Here is a 20,119-nt window from a genome sequence, read left to right on the forward strand (position 1 = left end):
CAGTGTACACTTCGGGTAGACGTCTTTGGAAACTTTGGTCCACAGCGGCCACCAGGCTTCCCAGCAGTTTTGCCCGCGGGTGGGCGCACGGCGAGTTCCCTGGGGGCTCGGCTGCAGCTACCGCCCGGTTGTGTCCCGGAGCGCGCGCCCGCGCCGGCCCTCGCCCGCGCTCCGAAGGAGGCTGCGCTCACGCTGCGCCCTGCCGCGGGGAGGGCGCGCGCGGGGAGGGCGCGAGGCGCGCGCTCCGAGACGGGCACTGGGGGCTCCGCCGGCCCGCCGAGCCTGCGCGCTTCGGGGCGCGGGGAAAGTTCTGCGGGCTCCAGGCCGGAGCGCCGCGCAGGGCCGGGAAGGAAAGGTAAGGAGGGAAGCCCGCGGCGCCCAGCCGTCGCCTCCCGGAGCTGTCCGCACCTCGCACCTCGCGGCCTTCGGGTAACTTTGCGGGCGCGGCTTCGGCCCGGGCCCCGCCCAGGGGTGGGGGCTGCGAGACCGCTGACCCCCCAGCGCGGTACTTCTCCTCCTTGCGCCCCGCGCTCCCCGTCCCGCTCCGCCGCGGTTCTGCCCGCGCCGCCCGCGGGAACGGGTGTCGCCCGCCCTAGAAGCTTCCCGAGAGCTTTCTCCTAGGTGTCCCACAGGTCTTAGGCATCCTTGTCCTCTGCACTTGGAGCCCGAAGAAAAAGGCCAGATAGGCGAGGCCGAAAAACCGGTGTAGGGGCCCAGACGGTCTTGGGTTTCACCTTGGAGATGTCGCGCAACCGCCGGCATGTCCTTTTCCCTGCCTGGGAGCAAAGGCCCTGACTGCGGTCAATGTCTCACACCGAGTTGGGGGCACGAGAAGCTGCTCAAATGTAGCTGTGACCTGTTCTCTGCACTTGGGGATCTCCCTCTGCCACAAAGAACGAAATTTGCAAACCATTCAAAATTCTTATTACCAAGGTCTGTGGCAGTGGTATAGTTTTGAGGGTCTGTATTTTAGGAAGAGATTCAAGGCACAGAATCAAAATATAGTAAGAAGACTAGGGCAAAAAAAAAAAAAGGTTCTGGCCAGGAGACATGTGCAGAGAGTGAAAATTTCTGTTCATAAATAATAATCTACTTGAAAGTAGATTTCGACGTCAGCTTTTGAACATAATCTTAATTACTAAACTTCTTTCCTGACTTTGCACTGTGATTCCTGTACTGTGTTACCTTGAATTTGCAAGCCTGAAAAGTGCAATCGGGTTTTATGGCGACTTTAAGATATATGCCTAATTATATTAAGTTTAGTGGCTATTTTTTCCTCTCATTTGTAATTATAGGAACTGTTGCATGAAAAAAATCATTCGTATGATATTACAGTTACTTGGCATTGTTCTTTGTGGCAGTAGAAAACTAGACAAGAACTACATAAACAAAAATTGGATCTCAGGTTCCACATTTGCAGAGTAAAGAGATCTACCTGGCCCCAGATCCCAGATCATTTCTGAGGTTCTTTCTTGTCCTGAAAAAACTGTGTATATGTCTTCAGGAGTTTGGGACACAAACAAGAATTGAAATCTAGATTAAGATAGTCTCTGTTCTCAAAAATTTATACATTTACATGAGAGATTTGATAGTTAATCATATTAGTTTCTCAAAATAGCTGAATCATTGTGCTTCTTGTGCTTCTAAATGGTTATAGTCTGTGCTATTAGATAAAAATGTGTCATGGGAACCCCAAATCTCACACCACTTCCTGCAGGACTAATGAGGTTTCACACACAGAGCATCCAGTGTTCCTGCTTGTTTTGAAGACAGTGTGCAGAGTTAGGAGGAGTGTTACAAAGTATGTGTACGGTACATAACATGTAAGCAGCATGGCTGGCAAGAAATTTCAAAACTGCTTTGCAAAATATCTATGACGGATTTGCAAATCTGCAAGTTGCACTTGAGGTTGTTTTTGTAATTATGATATTGGTCAACGGGGATTATGAGTTATATAGAGTATGAATTTACCTCTCATTAATAGATGAGTATACTGAGTTATTAGATTTTTTTAAAAGAAAAGGGAAGATGTTTCTCCTTTTTATCTGAGCAGTTATGGAACTGTCTTAAAGTGAAGGTGACTACAGGTATTATCAAAATAAAAGAACCAAAAATTGCTGACTTCAGTTATCTACAGTGTAACAATACTGTGTCCTCCTCCAACCCAGAGTCCGGGGATTAATTCCCACATGCCTAGAATGAGACGTCAGTCATTTTGTGTTAGCAGAAAAATGTGCTGTAGGGGCGCTCACATGCTACAGCTGGGCAGGGTGGGATCACGGAGGAAGGGGTGTGGAGCAGGACTAAAAGGACAAGCAACTGACTGAACATACAGGAGCTGTTCCCATCTCTTTGAGCCTCATTTTCTTCTCTGAACAGTGCCAATACAGTACTCTGATCTGAGGTTTTGAAATCCAAAATGTGAAACTTTTTGAGTACCGATAAGATGCTCAAAATGTTCCAATTTTGGAACATTTCAGATTTTTATTTTTTGAGTCAGGAATGATCAATTAGTAAAGTTTATGCAAATATTCCCAAGTCCCCCAAAACCCTGAAATTTGAAATACCTTTGGTCCCAAGCATTCTGGATAAGGTCGACTCAAACTGCAAGGATAGATGGCAGAGTTGCTGTGATGCTTAGGTGGGTTGGTCTATACAGTCTGGTGCCTGAACATAATAGAAGCCCAGGTAACCTTTGTTCTCCTGGCTTTCTTGGAAAGCGTTTGTTCCTTGACTGAGAAAATTATACTGAATAGTATAATTCAAATACTGAATAGTATTTGCTTTTAATTTCAAAATATTGATGTGGCAAAACCTTAACATTTGTTGAATCTGAGTAATCTTAAATTATATGTATTTTTCAGATATTTAAATATGGGATAATGCAAATTACAGGGAATGGATAAGCAGAGAATGGCTCCCTATTATAAACAACAGAGCATTGGTATTTTATACTGTACTTCCTGTAGTCTCACTTCTACTCATATCCCAACTTTTTTCATGCACTTATGTTTTCATGTGAGGATCAATAATGTTAGCATTGTTTTATAAATCTCATTTCAGATATTATCTAGTCTTACGTTTTATAACTAAGTAGAATCACTGCTCATCATGGCATCTCAAAAATCAACCTTTAAAACTTTTATTCTTCCTTTCTTTTGCTAGAATTTTCACTGTGTGTGTGCGCGTGCACGCGTGTGTGTGTGTGTGTGTGTGTGTGTGTGTCTTTCAAAAAGGGCTCAATTCCTGTGTCTTTTTATGTTTGAAATGTGCATCTTTTATTCCTGTATTTGAATTATTATTTGGCTAGTTGTAATATCCATGAGCCACAGTGTCCTTTCCTCAGGATTATGTAGTCCTTGCTCCATTAGCTTCTATTGTGACCATGAAGAAGTTCTATGTCAGTATCAAAGTTTACCCCCATGCAGTTGACTTGCTTTTTCTGCCAAGAATCCTTATGTTTTCTTTCTGTCCTTGAAGTTTAATAAGTCATCTAGGCTGTCATGGTTAAGTTCTGTGTCAGTTTTTCATGGAACCTGTTGCATTCTTTCTTTTGAAATAATCTGTTGTTCTCAATTTCAGGATGATTTTTTTCCATCACGAATGCTTTTCTTCTCTACTTTGTAATTCTTTCCTTCAAAGACACCAATTATTCTTACAATGTCTTGTTTTTCTCCTACATATCAATTATGTTCTGTTTTAATTTATCCTGTTTTCTTTTGTCCAGATGATTAAAAATGTCACTCACTTATAAATGACAAGTTAGCATGGTATAAACAACAGTAGGAATTAGGATGTTAGTATTCTAACTTGCCAAGTCTTTGATAAGAATTTTCCTTGCTTGAAGCAGGAAAATATTACCTCTTCCTCCTGACCACCCCTTTCCCCGCCCCAGTATTCTTGTAACCATGAAATAACATATATAGAGTACTTCATACAGGTTCTGACACAGTTACTACTCAACAGATGTTTCTTATTATATTTTTCCTGCATTGGAGATGGGGGATGAATGGTGTTTACAATCAAGTTCCAAGTACATGTTACATTATAATTGTTCTGGAAGCCACAGTGCATGAATGATAGATAGTGTCTTATTTCATCTGTTATAAAAGGATATTGAATCTCCACGGGAAAAAAAGAAATAAACAAAAACACTTTTAAACTTTCTCTTTGGAATTTTAGCTTATTGTGGAGTCTAAACTTTGTCTTCTGTCCTTTGTGTTCATCTTCAAGTTTAAATTAAGTCTTTAGCAATTTATGGAAACTTGGCAACTAGTGGACCATCTTTGAGCAATACTTGGTTAGATCAGAAAATGGAGAAACAATTCCTGATAAAGAAATTTTGTTTGGGAAATGGGAAAGTTGTAAGTGTAGTCAATTTAGTCTAGATTCATTTGACCTAATAGAGACCTTAGCTCTTCTGAGTTCTCATGACTGTAGATTGGCAGCTTGCGGTTAGATCTGGCCTTTGAAGTTTTGCCTGGTTTAAAAGTGGCTCTTAATAGTGTTTATAAAAATATTGCTAACATTTTAAAGTCAGGAAGGTTCTCATAAATCTGAACTTCTGGCTTCTCCTGAACAATCAGGTGATCTGACACACCGAGCTCCTTCACCATATTCAGCTGTGAGGTGAGCAGGGGCTGCCCCTTAGTATGAGACAGGCACAGCCCAGTGGCTGTCCTTGTTCCATGCCTCACTCATTTACATTGGTTGGGTGCTGCAGGAACCATTGATATGTCCTGGTGATGAGCATACATTTTTCCCCTTATTTCAAGGGTAAACTGAGGCCCAGAAAGGTTACACACCAGAGCCGGGAGTAGGGCTCAGGTCTTTTGTATCTAGGTTGTACTTTTGACCACACCAAGCTGCCCTCCTCTTTGATCACAACCTCACACTCATTTTTGTAAAAAAAAAAAAAAGTTCTTGTCATTTTCACATCAGTGTGTAGTGCCAGTCAAGGACTGATTTCTGTGTGGCCAAAGAAATCTAATGAGAAAAGAAATACTTAAATATTAGTGTGCATCAAAGTCTTTGTGGAACTAAAGTCTTAAAACAATTTTTAAAGCTACACATGCATCATAGCAGGTATTTTTGGCAGACACATTAAATATTCACCATTAACATGGCAAAAATGTAAAAGATCAACAGGCTGGTAAAATGTTTTCAAAGACTAATTTAATAAAAGGATGCATTTTACTGATTCATGTTTAATTATTTGATGAACCACTTGAATACTTAATGAAACAGTGAATTTTGTCAGTCTTGTTTAATTTATGTTTTTATACTTAAATCCATAAGAAAATTATAGTTTTGTGATTATAAGAATTTCAGTATTTCCTTTAGGCATAATTAATTTTGTTGCTAAGAATTTGGGGTGGGGGGGATACTACTTAAAGTACACATTAGTTTATCTCTTCATAAACCTACAAACTTATTCTTTGTTATCCAGAAAAAGATTTATTAATATGTAATGTGTTCCTCCTGTAGCACATACAATGTTTGTGAATTCCTGTGTGTGAGGGGGTAGTGTTTCATCTTTGATGTAAATTCTAAGAAACAAGCTTGTTTGCTTGCTGGTTTTTAAGACTTTAGACTGTCTTTTAAAATCTAACAGTTATTTAAAGTTTAGTATGCAACAACTGATTTTAAATGAGTTTTAAGTAGTTTAATGTATATAGCTATGCTTTTAGCTGTATAGGATAGACCTTAAGATTTGGAAACCGAGCTTAAATGGTGTCAGCATTTGAATTTCACTAAAGTGCAGGCTCCATGAGGGCAGGAATTTGAATTCTTACATGATGACTAATAGTATTTTCCTGGCTGTTTGAGAACTGATGATAATAGTTAATTATGCTATCATGCAAGTTTTGAAAGCAAACATTACACACACAAAAAAAGAAAGCATTGTTCTGACACAATTGACATATTAGGGAACAATTTGAGTATAATGCAAGCTTCATGTTTCCTTATGTGTTATTTACTCCACCAGAATGATTGGCTAAGTGCATTAGACTGTGACCAGCTGAACTAAACCATGCAAGAATACACAAAATGCAAACACATCTCAAACATCTGTCAGCTACCCTGGTTCGTCATGTGTTTTCCTCTGAGGATATGTGTTGCTATCTTTCATAAGCATGAACTTTCCTATATAAAAACATGCTCATTCAGCATCCTAAGAATGTCTAAACATTTTGGTTAAAAACGCCACATAGTGTGTGCAAAAGGAAAGCTTTAATTGAAGAGAAGCTAAAAATAGTCAAGTGTACTGGAAGAATCAAGGGATTGTGTAATATCTCCTGAGCAGCAAGAAAAAGGGAATAATCCACGTTGCAGGTCATTAGAGGCAACACTGGCAAAGAAAAGTCTGTTGCTGGATTAATGCTCCGAGTATTGCTAAGTGAGTAACAAGAAGGCTCAAAGAAATGGGAATATCGTGGACATAAGGATTGAGACTAAACAGTTAATAATCTCCCTCACAAAGAGAAAGCCCTGGCTCTGTATGACACCATGCAAAGACATCACCCTATGCAGCACAAGTGCTCTTTCAGCCCTTGACGTGGCTGGTTTGGCATAAACTTAGCACTTTATGACAATAAAGGTGCTATCTACTCCTGGTATTCCCTGTCCTGAAGGAGTTCATTTGTGACAGAGAGCCAAAAATGACTCCTCTGACTCAGGTGTGTGGTTCACCTGGTTATTTAGCTAGAAAAAAAGAAAAAAATGTAGCCAATTAGTGAGCATACATGATCATGTTGCAGCTGTCTGCCAGGAAGAAACTTGAGAACCTGACCTAAACATAGAAAAGTGTGAGTTCATTTGCTGCATATAGGTCACTCGGAGAAAAGGGGAACATGTTTCTAACATTGATTTGTATTAAAAAAAAATAGACCACTTAATGCATCTAGCTTCTCTTACCTCTTTTATCAGAAGTCTCACTTTGGTTAACTTACTGCATGTTGTCTTAGCAGCTGATTAAAAGGGAACGGTTTCCCGAGTATACTTTTAATCATTTCTAGGATGCGGAAAAGCCAAAAGAACTCCAACAGAACCCAACATTGACTTAAGGCCATCAAATGGCAAGTTTGAGGAGAGGCTTCCTACTGCTGCTTCAAAATGAATATTTTTCAGAATTATCAGACTGAGTGGCTCAACTGCTGAGACCCACCCTCTTATCCTTTGCGATAAGAAGCTAGTTCCAAAACTAGCTCCAAAAACTAGTTTCTTAAGACATGTAAATTACTTGAATTTAAAACTGAAGGGAGAAAACAAGAATGTTGATTTATTCCAGTAACTCCGCATACTTTAGATTCAGATTGTATATGAAGCAGTGTATCATGGTGGCTAAGAGAGCAGACACGGAAGCTGGGGATGTAGCTCAGGAGTAAAGCACTTGTGCAGCTTGCACAAAGGCCATCACATATATCCTTAGGTAAACTACTTAACCCCTCTACCTCAGTTTTCTCACATGTAAAATGGGGATGATAATACTATCAATTTTAAAAAGTTGTGGGAATTAAGTGACATGCTCTTTAAAGATCCTTAGTGATGTACCTGGTGCATTGTGAGTGCTCAGTAAATGCTAGATGTTGGTACTAACCACTGGATATTGCACTGTCTCTCATTGGTCAGCTCATCTCACAATACTCTCAATTGTGTGAGGACTCACATAATTTAAAGAATTTCAGAAATATTGTTTTAAATTTTTCTGAGCTGTATTTTAGGTGTCAATGTATCTGAAACATCAAGTATTTGCCTTATCTGTATGGCTGAATTTTACAAAGATCTTGGTTGACCTGGAAGTCAACCAAGGAAGTATGGTATTCAGGGAGTTTTGCAGATTGGTGTATGAAAGTCACAATTATCCTGGCTCAAAGTGCTTTCACATTGTTGGGGCCACCTGACTAATAAAGGAAAGCCTCTAGTGTGTTGCTGAGAAACACAGTGAATTTAATTCCCAGGGCATCTCATAGAGTCTTGCTTTCCAGATGCTCTTGAGGAACTATTCCCACCTGACTTTCTTGCTTTAAATCTAGCAGGATTGAGTGTCCTCTGCTTCATAGATGTATTTTCTAAGGCTGTTGTAAAATACAGATTTTCAGTTTAGTGAAAAGCCTCAGAGAGTACACTTAACTCTCTGGATGTTTAGTTTCTGTTGCTGGGTGAAAAAAAAAAAAAACCGTCAGAAGCTTAGTAGTCTAAAAAGGAGTCCATGCAGTGTTGAACTGGATCCATTGCCCAAGGCTTTACAAGCCTACAATGAAGGCTTTACAAGCCTACTTCACTTCTTATTTGGAGAGTGGGATTCTCTCCCAAGCTTTCAGGTAATTGGAAGAATTCAGTTCCTGGTGATGTTAGGACTTAGGTCCTAATTAGCTTGCAAGTTATCTTGTTGTTTGGGGACTTCTTTGAGCTCATAGAGGCCACTTGTAGCTGGCAACCTGGAAGTTTGCCTTCTTCCAGGACTGTGGGAACACAACTCTGACTTCCAGTCCTTCTGGAGTCCTATGGTAGAGTCTGGGAATGACTGTTCTGCCATCATTTGTTGTAAAACACTACCTAATTAAGGGAGAACCTATCCCATCCCTTTCATAGTCTCTAGGAGACTCCACATTCATTGATAAGGAGAATCAAAGGCATAGTACAACTTACATGATTAGCAGTACACAGTCTCCCTCCATTGTGTAAAAGCAAAAACTGGTGTGAACCTTTGGAATCCAGAAGGGCACAATCCAATTGTCTGTATACAGATTACATGATTGTCTGAGGTTTTCAGGCCTGTGAGGTGTCATCAGGAGATGAAGTGAGAAAGTTAAATCAAGTAATGTAATTGCTTAGCAAAGTGGAATTCTCCTAATGCAAAAGGAATAAATATGCTTCCCGTGTATGGTAAAAGGACCAAGAGCTATAAGGGTTGGTCACCCCTGTAGGCAGAAACCAGATAGTGACATCTATGCCTTGGTCACATCTGACTGACTAGTGTGTGAATATCGTAGTCAATATAATTTTCATTTCTATCAGCTCTCTGTTCATAGTCTTGGAAAAGTCTACCGTAGTTATACATGTGTGCATTATCCATATTCACTGTTTGTACAGCCTTGTGCCAACTCTCATTTCCTCTCACCGTTACTTGAGAGACTCTAGACCAACATTGTCCAATAGAAATATAATACAAGCCACATGTGGAATTTAAAATTTTTCAGTAACAACATTTTTAAAAGTAAGAACAAATAGAAATAGCTTTAATAGTAGGTTTTGTTTAACTGTCTCTAAAACTCTCATTTCAAAATGAAACTAACATAAGAATTATTAGTGACATATTCTTTACTTCTGTCTTAAAACCCATTGTGAACAAGAGCATCAAGTTAAACTTGACTGAGTTCCTCTTTCCTCTGATCTTTTCTAACTTCCAGATCTTGTATCATCCCAAAATGTTTTCAACCTTTCTGTGTTCCTCTGTCTCAATAGATCCTTTCCCTTCTTCCTTATAGTCTAATATATGATTCCTTTTAAAAAAAAAATCCAAAACCTAAACATAGATTCAGGTACTGGTCATATTCCACTTGGATTTCTGACATATTATCTGCTTATTCCAGAACTGTATTTCAAACACTGCATCATTATCTTTATTAGTCACTGGACATTTATTGAAGACCAGGCCTGGCTTATTTTAGGAGAGAATAATTCCAGATATATATTAAAATATACATATAAAATGACCACTCATGTATATATTTATGTATATATATATATGTATATATACATATATATCACACAATTTATGTTTTCTTTGTAAAAATGCTTGAATATGTAACCTATGCTTTAAACAGGAAAAAATATCTAATGGTCACTATAGCAGTATATAATGGAAGCCATGTAGACAGATAACAAAGGCCATAAAAACTTAGAACCTAGAAGGTGCCTATTAGTTCACCTGCTACAGAACATCCACAGGTCTTGAGCCCTTTTGGAATGACGAGTGTGAAAAGGGAAAATACCTCCTGGCCTGAGCAAAGAAGGAAAATGAGAACATGTTAGCAAGCTTCCCATTACTGTAACAAATATTTTAGATAACTCAATTTAAAGAGAAAAGGTTTATTTTGGCTCACAGTGTTGGACATTTCAGTCCATGATTGATTTGCCCCGTTACTGTTGGGCCTGTAGTGAGGCAGCACATCATGGCAGGGACCATGTGGTGGAGCAAAGCTGCTCATCCCATGGTGGCAAAAAAAGCAGAACACAAAAGGTGCCAGGGCCCCAACCTGCCTTTTGTGGGCATGTCTGCTCCCAGTGACTGGGAGGCTTCCCACTAAGCTCTACCTCCTGAAAGTTTCTACCATCTCCCAGTAACACCAAGCTGGGGATAAAGTCTTTAATGCATGGGCCTTTGGAGACCTATAAGATCCAAACTAGAGCAAAACACACAGAGAAACGTGCCTTTCCAGTCCCTTAAAAATGAGGATCAATATCCATACCTTTATTCTTCAGAATAAAGTTCTGGTGCATTCCTCACTCCCTTCCCTATCCCTTAGAATAGTTTCATAAGTTCTTAACTCTGGTGCACATCAAAATCCTTAGGAAGTTTGTGGGGAAAAAATGCTAACATCTGGGCCACACAATAGGTCAATTAATTAACAAACTCTGAAGTTAGATCCAATCATAACCCTAGTATTAGATCTGTAGTCTTAATTCAGCTCTATCACTCAGCTCTGTATTTTGGCCCATGTTTGGAATAATATATAGAGCCATGTTATTTTATTGCTTAGAGGGCCTCATTATGTTGTCCAGTTCTTCCCAGTGAGAAAACAGGTCTAGTAAGGTTAAAATCACAAAATTACTTAGGGGCTCAGCTAAGACTAGGACCCTTCAGGTAAGTAGGAATATAAACTGGCTAGCTCAGAAAACAGATAGCTAGGGACCAAAGAGCACCACACTAAGTAATCAACATGGAAGGACAGCCACAGTCAGCCAGGATTGGACCAAGCCAAGGTTGCACAAACAAGGGTAGTGCAGAGATCTTTTAGGACCCACATAAAGTAATAGCTCTCAAACTTCAGTGTATATAAGAATCCACTGGGGGCTTCTTAGGCAGAGATATTCTGGATCCTATCTTAGAGAGCCTGGCTCAGTTATTCCAAGTGGGACTGGAGAAGGGGCAGTTTTAACTAGCCACCAAGGCGATTCTGATGTGATTAAATTGAGAATACCTGCTGGGAATCACTACATACTAATCTAAGGAAGAAAATTATTGGCTTCCAGAGACTGGCTTCTGGGCCTCTGGAAAGTGAAGATAGGTTTGTTTGTAGGTTTATACCTACCACCAATAGGTCAGAACACAGGATCATGAAAGAAATACAGAGATTACCCTGGCAAGATGGAGACCATTCATAATTTGTAATTTAAAAACTGATAACAAAGTAACTCATCTGTATTTCTGTCTACATTGTACTACATTCTAGTACCATTTAAAGTGGATAGAATAGGTGATATTTTCTCTACTTTTCTGGTTAATACACATGCCAAGGTTCACCTGTGTAGCAGAAAGACTAAGACCTAACTAAATCCTGGTCCCATATGACAGAAGAAGAATGTGGTATAAACTGTGTGTGAGCTCTGGAAGCAGGCAGACCCTGATGGAATCTTAGCTCCATTATAAGTAGTGTGAACCTTGAACAACTTACCTTCTCTGAATTTCAATTTTCCCATCTGTAAAATGCAGAGTATGGTATCTTCCTCAGTGGGTTATCAAATGAGATAATTGAAAAAATATGCTTGGCACGCAGTTGTTGAGTAAATGTACCACCTTGAGGATAAGTAGAAAAGAAAACAGCTTAAGAAAATGAGAATTTAGCATATGGAGCCCATACTGAAGTTGGGATCTGATTCTAATTAATGAGTAGAATATTGATGGAATTTTAAGCTTGTGGGTTGCCTAGCAACCAATGCTAACTCAATGCTACTGGCTACCAGAGTTGTTGTTTTTAATCAAAGCAATAATTAAACCGCTCTTCAGAAGCTCAAGATTGTAAGCAGACAAAAAGGATTCCTCCATGACTTTGGGATTGTCCCAAATACTTTGAAAAGGTGATGCCCCAACTTCTCAGTGTATTTGTGCTGAAATATCTTGGACGTTGAGAGCCTCCCCACTCCGTGCTCTCAAGGCACAGATGTTAGAACATCTCATGCCAAGTGCTTGCACTTCTATCCCAGCATATTCAGTCAACATTCATTGTGTGTGAGGGGTCAGATGTTGCTCTTCAGAATTTTAGAGTCTAGGAGGGGAATTGATGTTAACTAAAACAGCAAAATATTTCAGGAGTTGGCTGTCTGTGTCTCTAGCAGTATTCTAAGCATTATGGATTGAGTACAAGCTGATATAGCAGGTCTTAAATACCCACTGATAGGGTTTTTATTTTCCTGGCAAACCTATCGTGAAAGAATATTCCACTTTGTTTTCCCAACACATCCATACTACCTGAGTCACAGCCTTGACAGGCAGCTTGGCCTACTGGCCAGGGTATGAAGCTGGACAGAGTACAGCCTGAGTTTCCGCACTGCTGCATGTGTCTTACTGCCTCCTTTACCTGAAGTCAAGGACTTTGTCAATCTGTGCCCTGCTTTTCTCATTTGTAACCTGGGCGTGGTGATTTAGATTCTTCCTCCTCTAGGAAGTAAGTATGATGCAATGAGGTAACAAATGCAAAAGTAATGTGCAGATAAACACAATTTCTGAACTAATCTTCATCAGTTTGCCACCAGGTTTATATTGCCTGTCATTGATCATCCTTGTATCATCCTTTACATTTCCTTATTCCTTTAAAACTCACAGTCTTAAAGGGAAAAAAACGGGTGAATGTAGAGCTATAGCGTTTGCACTGAATTTTTTTCATCATTTGTGTTAACTTTTGCAGGGAAGATCAACTTTGTTGCTTAGGGAAACCCATAGTGCTACTTGGGCATTTCAGCATTTATATGCACAAATTTGACTTAAGGCCTAAGGACTTTTAAGGCATGCAGCTGGTGTATGAATCATGTTCAACATTCATGTAGTGCTGCTGGCACACATCAGAGAACGGCTTCTGCCCATCACCTGCCTCTGTCAGTTCTCCTTGTAATAAAGTACATCTGTTTTGGTGACTGAATAAAAACACACCAAGTGGAGAAAGGTTGGGTGGGGAGTAATTTAATCAGAGCAAGTAAGCATGCTTGAGCAACACAGTGTCAAGGATAGAAAGATGGTCTGGTAGCAGCTTAATGACACAGAAGTATCTGGAAAAGGCCGGAAGCACAGTTCCTCTTATAATTGTACTGGGTCACACTTCTGGAATGCAGGAGCTCTGATACAGCCCTCAAATCAAGATTTTTAAGGGGATAAGCGTTCCATAAGTTCTCATCTGAATTGCCACAAACATTTTACATGGCCTTTCACATTAGCATCATTTTAATATTGGGTTGAAGATTATAAATTTTTAAGGAAGTTCACATCAAAGTTCAGAAGTCCTATTAGCAATTTGTTTTCATATGGCTTTCATGGCTGTGTTCAGTATCCTGAAGAAATGATTGATTTAAAATACCCTGGTTTTAAAAGTAAAACAGCAGGGAGACTGACATTTGCAGACTGGTATTTCGCAGTTCTCATACTCGTTACATTTTAAAAATCTTTTCTGTGTTGTGACAATCCAGTACTATGGAATTTTGTGGTTTAGAAGAGCAGAAATGGAAACGTGTTCAGGCTGCTGCTCTGCCTTGACTCCCTTTGCCTCACAGAATGACTGCAGTAGGGGAAGAGAATAATTAGGAATCTGCAGAATGATTCTGATGTATTTAAGAACAAGTTAAGTAAAAATAACAAGATGATTGGAGGTGGAGGTCAAAGTAATTTTGTCCCTTCCTCTCCCTTCTTTTCTTTCCCTCCTTCCTTTTGCTTTCTTTCTGATTCAGTTGGCAGAGTTCTTAAAGCCATTACTTCCTGAGAAAAAGAATTCCCAACCAGGAACTTCCAACAACGGCAGCTCCTTTCTTCCTAGTTCTTAGTAATTATGCTGCCTCTTTTTTACTCCAGCTAAGTTATTTTCACCTCTGTGTGTATGTATACCTTTTCCCTCCATGGGACAAGGTCTGTGATATCTGCTAAATTTATTAACAGGTACTTGGACTATTTAAAAAATAAAACACTAAATGTAGCATACACATCCAAGGCTTTTGAATGATACTATGTTTTTTTGTTTGTCTCTCCTGACTCAGATCACATATTAGCATTTTCACCATATGGCTGAAAGGGTAGAAAGTATATGTGTAGAGGAACAAAGTTGGTAACATTTTTGATCATCTGGTAAATAAATGTGTAAGTATAACAGGAGTATTAATATTTTTCTTTATCTATGTAGCTACAGACATTAGCCTGAAATGACCGCTAGTACAGCCAAACAGCACTATACTAAATTTATATTTTCTCAGATGATTTAAACTTAATTTATTAAATTTTCAGTCCATTATGTGTCCTTAAAATCTGGCTAATTGTGTGTTTCTTCTGTTTATTGATTTAGTAGGGTTCCTTAGAGTGACAAATTTAAAACATCTTTCATGAGAAGCCACGAATGGATCCAGCACGTGGGCACTAGCACTGAAGTCCTCTTCTGCCACTGACCACTCTGTGGCTTTAGCTAAATTACTGGCCTTCCTGAGCCTCAAATTCTTCATGTGTAAAAAGTGGATAGCATCAGATAGTATCCCTCGGGGGGGGGGCATGGAGAACATGGATCCATAATTAGAATTACATGGGGAGCTTGTTCAAATTGTGAATGCCTGGGCCCCACTCTCAGTGACTCTGACTTTAGTGTATTTGGAAATAGTCAGTGAATCTGCATTTTTAGTCTTTGTCTCAGGTGATTCTGAGGTACAGTGAACTGCTACTATAAAGACTAGCCAATCATAGAGCACTTACTACCCTGAAGAATATGTAGCCAGCTAATTCTAATAAATATGCTTTTATATGATAGAAATTTAATTAATACTCAGCAGTGTTTGTGCTTTAAATATTCTAACTTCATAGATAGGGGGTCAACTTGCATAAGTAATGCCATTGATTCATTAAATATAGTACCTTTCCATTCTTTTTGTTTAATTAGATCCTTTATCCTTTTTTCTCTTGCACAGGAAATCGCAAAATATTTGTGAACTCAGTCAAAATCAGGAGCCCAGATAAACTTGAAGAAACGTGCGTGCAGTTCTTAGTTTCTCAAGATTCATACCCACTAAACCTTCAATCACTGCCAGCTCCAGTGTCCCCCTGGTTTTGAGAAGACTGGACAAAATTCTAATGATGAAAAAGCAAAGGACTTAATAACTTGGTTCAGTTTCATCTAATGCCCATTGAAAAGTGAACCAGACAATAGAACAGCCATGGAAAAGAATTCAAGTTTATGGAAGAACCTAATAGATGAACACCCAGTCTGTACAACCTGGAAGCAAGAGGCGGAAGGAGCCATTTACCATCTTGCCAGCATTTTATTTGTAGTAGGTTTCATGGGCGGCAGTGGATTCTTCGGGCTCCTTTATGTCTTCAGTTTGCTGGGGCTTGGTTTCCTCTGCTCTGCGGTCTGGGCATGGGTAGATGTCTGTGCTGCCGACATATTTTCCTGGAATTTCGTGCTCTTTGTCATCTGCTTCATGCAGTTTGTTCATATTGCATATCAAGTTCACAGCATAACCTTTGCCCGAGAATTCCAGGTGTTATACAGCTCCCTTTTCCAGCCCCTGGGAATCTCTTTGCCTGTCTTCAGAACAATTGCTTTGAGCTCCGAAGTGGTTACTTTGGAAAAGGAGCACTGTTACGCCATGCAGGGGAAAACTTCCATTGATAAACTCTCCCTGCTTGTTTCAGGAAGGTTTGTACTCTTGATGTCTGAATGTCTTTCCTGTGTTTTAGTTGTTTTTCTTTGCACTGTATTTTTCTGTCTGAGTATAGCATAGTACTATGTGGCATTTAGCACTCTGTGACCTGGAAAAGTCTTTGAGACATGAATCATAAATGTAGGCATTGAAGGGACATGGCATTATTTACTTGAAACCAGAAATAATCTAGAGCCTTACTTCTTGGTCTTAGAAATCAAATGACTTGGATCTTAAAGCTAATGTATGAATTTATTTATGTGGATATATTTACTTCCTAGCTAACCAGCAAGAGTCAAGAAGAGGATGATGCCAGCTTGAATTAATAGAATACTTACGTTGGTGCACAAAGTATTTTAAATAGACTCTTTGAAAAACTATTCTTTTAAGTAACAGAAAACTTTTAATTTTATAATGGTCATACATGTTCAGGAAGTTCTGGCAATTGGCCACTTTGAAAAGTTTGAGGGTGGAAACAATAATGTGTTAATTCTATGTTTTTAAAAAGCTTATAGAGGTACTTATAGCATATCTCCTTTATGTTCTTAAATGTCCTTCTCCTTAATTTAAAACTCTGGGTGTACTGAATCTTTTTTTATTGAAGTATGATATACACATAAGTGGACACATCACAAATGTGCAACTTGAATTTTCTGATGAATTTTGCTCAGTATTCCATATTCACAAGTGAGGAGCATTAGTACATGAATCTTATGTCATGTGATTTATTGTAGTATATGTATTTAATATATTGCCCTTCAAAATTCTAAAGGGAAAAAGTCACCAGAGATCTGGAGTACATTTCTTTACTGCCTTCCCCCTAATTATGTACTCTTTCTCTCCTTGCCTGATAAGTGTGATGTCCTTGTGTTTTCATAGGATCAGAGTGACAGTTGATGGCGAATTTCTGCATTATATTTTCCCATTTCAGTTCCTGGATTCTCCTGAGTGGGATTCACTGAGACCCACAGAGGAAGGCATTTTTCAGGTAAGGGATGACCCAACAACACAATGTCCCTTGACCAAGCAGACAAATAATATGTTTTTAAATAAGTAAGAAGCCCAAATTAAACAGTAGGTACCCAAGAACAATTTATAGTTAACTTTGGGATATATTTCACAGCGCATGTGTGTCCCAATTCTAGTTGAGTGTTGTTGACTAATGTCACTCACTTTATAGGTCCAGCAACAAAGAGAATGGGTATTACGTATGTCAGGAAGGAGTGAGTCTCTGATACATATGCAAGATTTCCTTTGTGAAACCTCATATTTGGTGATTAAAATGTAATTAATTGAGATTTCCATATAGACTAACACTACCAATGTGATAGTTTAGAAAACACCAAGAACAAAAAACTGTTTGTTACAAAATAAATGATTTTTTAAATTTAAAATGCTGATGGATTTCAGTATTTTCTAGTAATGTCACTTCTGTGCTGTCACATCTGGTAGCTTTGAAAGACTCATTTCAGTAGGTTTTATTTATTACATTATATATTTTCATATGAATTAATACATACAGTATGCATGTGTATGCAAATATAGTCATATGCATATGCAAAACAGGTAAATTCTAGGGTTAAATGCCCACAGTCTTTGTAACTGACTTGGATATACATACTTGTATTGCATGAGCCAACCTTATTTTTTGCTTTTAGTATCAAGTAGCTTTGCCTTTAGTAAAATGTGAAACATAAATACCCAAACTTAGAAAAACCAGTAAGCTGGAGATAGGTACAGCATTATAATTATCTGTATTATAAATTACATAAGTAGGAACAAATTATGTAGCTTTTAGATTTTTACAATATATTGTAGGTGAGCTGAATATTTTTAACCTAAAAAAGAAGTAAGTGAAATTCATTTAAAATTTGGGACAGAAAGCCAGGCACTGGTGTCTCATGCCTATAATCCTAGCTACTCAGGAGGCAGAGATCAGAAGGATCTGGTTTGAAGCTAGTCCAGGCAAATAGTTCGCTAGACCCCATCTCGAAAAATCCCATCACAAAAAAGGGCTAATGGAGTGGCTTAAAGTGTAGGTCCTGAGTTCAAGCCCCAGTACCACAAAAAACAAACAAAACAAAATTTGGGACAGAAAAAATGTGACTGAATTTCTTCCTTGCTAATCTCCATTTATATGTGGTGTTGTGTTTTTTAGGTAACACTCACAGCAGAAACTGACTGTCGATATGTTTCTTGGAGGAGAAAGAAACTATATTTGCTTTTTGCTCAGCATCGTTATATCTCTCGCCTGTTTTCAGTTTTAATTGGCAGTGACATTGCAGATAAACTCTACGCCTTGAATGACAGGATATATATAGGAAAAAGGTATCACTATGATATTCGGTTACCCAACTACTATCATATGTCAAGTCCAGAAATGCCCAGAGCACCCCTGACAGGACAGTTTCGGAATTCCAGGCAATATTGTAATAAATGACATCAAAATATGAAGTTTTATAACTATCAAAAAAAAATCTCTTCGTCATTCCCCAAATGAAGTAGCAAAGTACATAAAATTGAGCTCACTAATATTTTTATAACAAATTCAGAGACAAGATGCCATTACCAGCTGTTTTGTCTCAACTTCTTTGTTGCAAATAAATTTTACAAAGTTTTCTTGTGTTTTTTATTGTTCTGATTGGGGGAGGAGGATGAAGAATGATGGACAGTTTGCCCTTTTTCTGCATCAGAACTATGAGAATGTAATTTTCCATTCTCAGATTTTCTCGAATGTATTGTCTTGCCCTGTTGATTTAGGCTTTGCTTCTTAGGAAGTAGCCAGCTAGTGTTCTCAGCAGGAGAGCCGTTGCTACTGTTCACACAAGCGTTTCCAGAATTTGCTTTTTTGCTATACCCTTTGATGAAAGCAAGATGCATTATTGTTGTGGGAAGCAATTATTTATTTTACATGCAAAGTCATTTGATATGACTAAATAGTAGAATAAATGTAAGAAATAATAAATAAGCCAATCTTAAGGACTGTTTTCTTGCTACAAATAAGTCCTAAGCTTATTCTTTATAATACCATTCTAAAAGAGGCATTTCATAGAAAACAAAACTGCATAGTAATTACTGAGCAAAAAAGGAGGTCTATAACAAATAGTAAAAATGTTGCACAGCATTTCAATTTCATAGGCTGAGCTGTTTGACTGGATAAGGAAGGCCTCACAGTGAATACTCAGGCCACTACACACACACACACACACACAAACACACAAGTCTGCTTGACACCACTCCTGCAACCTTGTGAAGAAGAGTTTAAAAACAGATCCTTAGTTGCAGATCTAATCCTTAGCTTGAGAGAAATTGGTTGTCTGAAGATCACATATAGGCCATGTTTCTTGGTAGAAAGATACATTATACATTTAACAAATGGGTACTGAGCCCCTTCTGTGGCTCTGGGTGCTGAATGGGCACTGACAAATAACTGGACTCCATCCCTCATGGAGCTTAAATTCTGGAGTGAGGGAGAAGATATTAAAATAAATCAGAAAAACAAACAATTACAAAGTTGTAGTGCCACAGAGAAAGATAAATCAGAGAAAGTGGGTAGGAAAGGGCCCTGCAATTGTAATAGGGTGGTCAGGGACAGTCTCAGCAGGAAGGTAATTTTGAATGAAGACCTGAAAGAGGCAGAGGGACATTCTATATCTGGGCAAAGGGGACAGCATGTGAGAAGAGTAGTGGAAAGGCCAGGAGCAGAATGAGTTCGAAGGGAAGAGGGGGGTGGTGGGCAACTGTGGGCAGACAGGGTGGGACTTAATAAGTCATGGTAGGGACTTTGACTTTTATAAGTGGCCAGAAGCCATTATAGAATTTGAAGTAGAAGAGTGATGGGATCTGCCCTATGTATTTATTTATTTATTTGGTGGTATTCAGGGATTTGCTTTTGCAAGGCAAGAGCTCTAATGCCCTATGTTTTAATAGGATCAGTGGGTAGCCTACTGAGAACAGACTATGTGGCAGTGAGGACCATAGTGGACTTAGAAAAAAAGTTAAGGGGCCAGATGCCCACTGAACATTGAAGTATGTAGCTGAATATGAGTCTGTTCAAGAGAAAGGTCTGGGTTGGATACAGCTTTGGGATAGTCAGAATATAGATGGTATGTGAAGCCATCAGCCTAGGTGAGATGGCCAAGGAAATGAGTATACATTCAAGTTGAAATGGCTCAAGAACCTTACCTCCATTGTTAAGAGGACAGGGAAGTGGGGAAGTCAGTAGAGA

The 20,119-nt window shown here is 39.0% G+C and overlaps 1 protein-coding gene across 2 annotated transcripts; it reads left to right on the forward strand.

Moving 5' to 3' along the window:
* Window positions 1-217: 217 nt before the first annotated feature.
* Popdc3 (popeye domain cAMP effector 3) lies at window positions 218-18,509 on the forward strand. Of its 2 annotated transcripts, none has more exons than XM_020180733.2 (4): window positions 218-355; window positions 15,157-15,887; window positions 16,771-16,879; window positions 18,050-18,509. In XM_020180733.2, the coding sequence occupies exons 2-4, from the start codon at window positions 15,403-15,405 to the stop codon at window positions 18,329-18,331; spliced, it is 876 nt and encodes a 291-aa protein (XP_020036322.1). In that variant the 5' UTR covers window positions 218-355; window positions 15,157-15,402; the 3' UTR covers window positions 18,332-18,509. The 2 variants fall into 2 exon arrangements, with proteins under 2 accessions (XP_020036322.1, XP_073933846.1); XM_074077745.1 differs by having other exon boundaries at window positions 219-429.
* The last annotated feature ends 1,610 nt before the right edge of the window (window positions 18,510-20,119 follow it).

This window comes from Castor canadensis, chromosome 1 (assembly GCF_047511655.1).
Source record: "Castor canadensis chromosome 1, mCasCan1.hap1v2, whole genome shotgun sequence".
Classification (NCBI taxonomy): domain Eukaryota; kingdom Metazoa; phylum Chordata; class Mammalia; order Rodentia; family Castoridae; genus Castor; species Castor canadensis.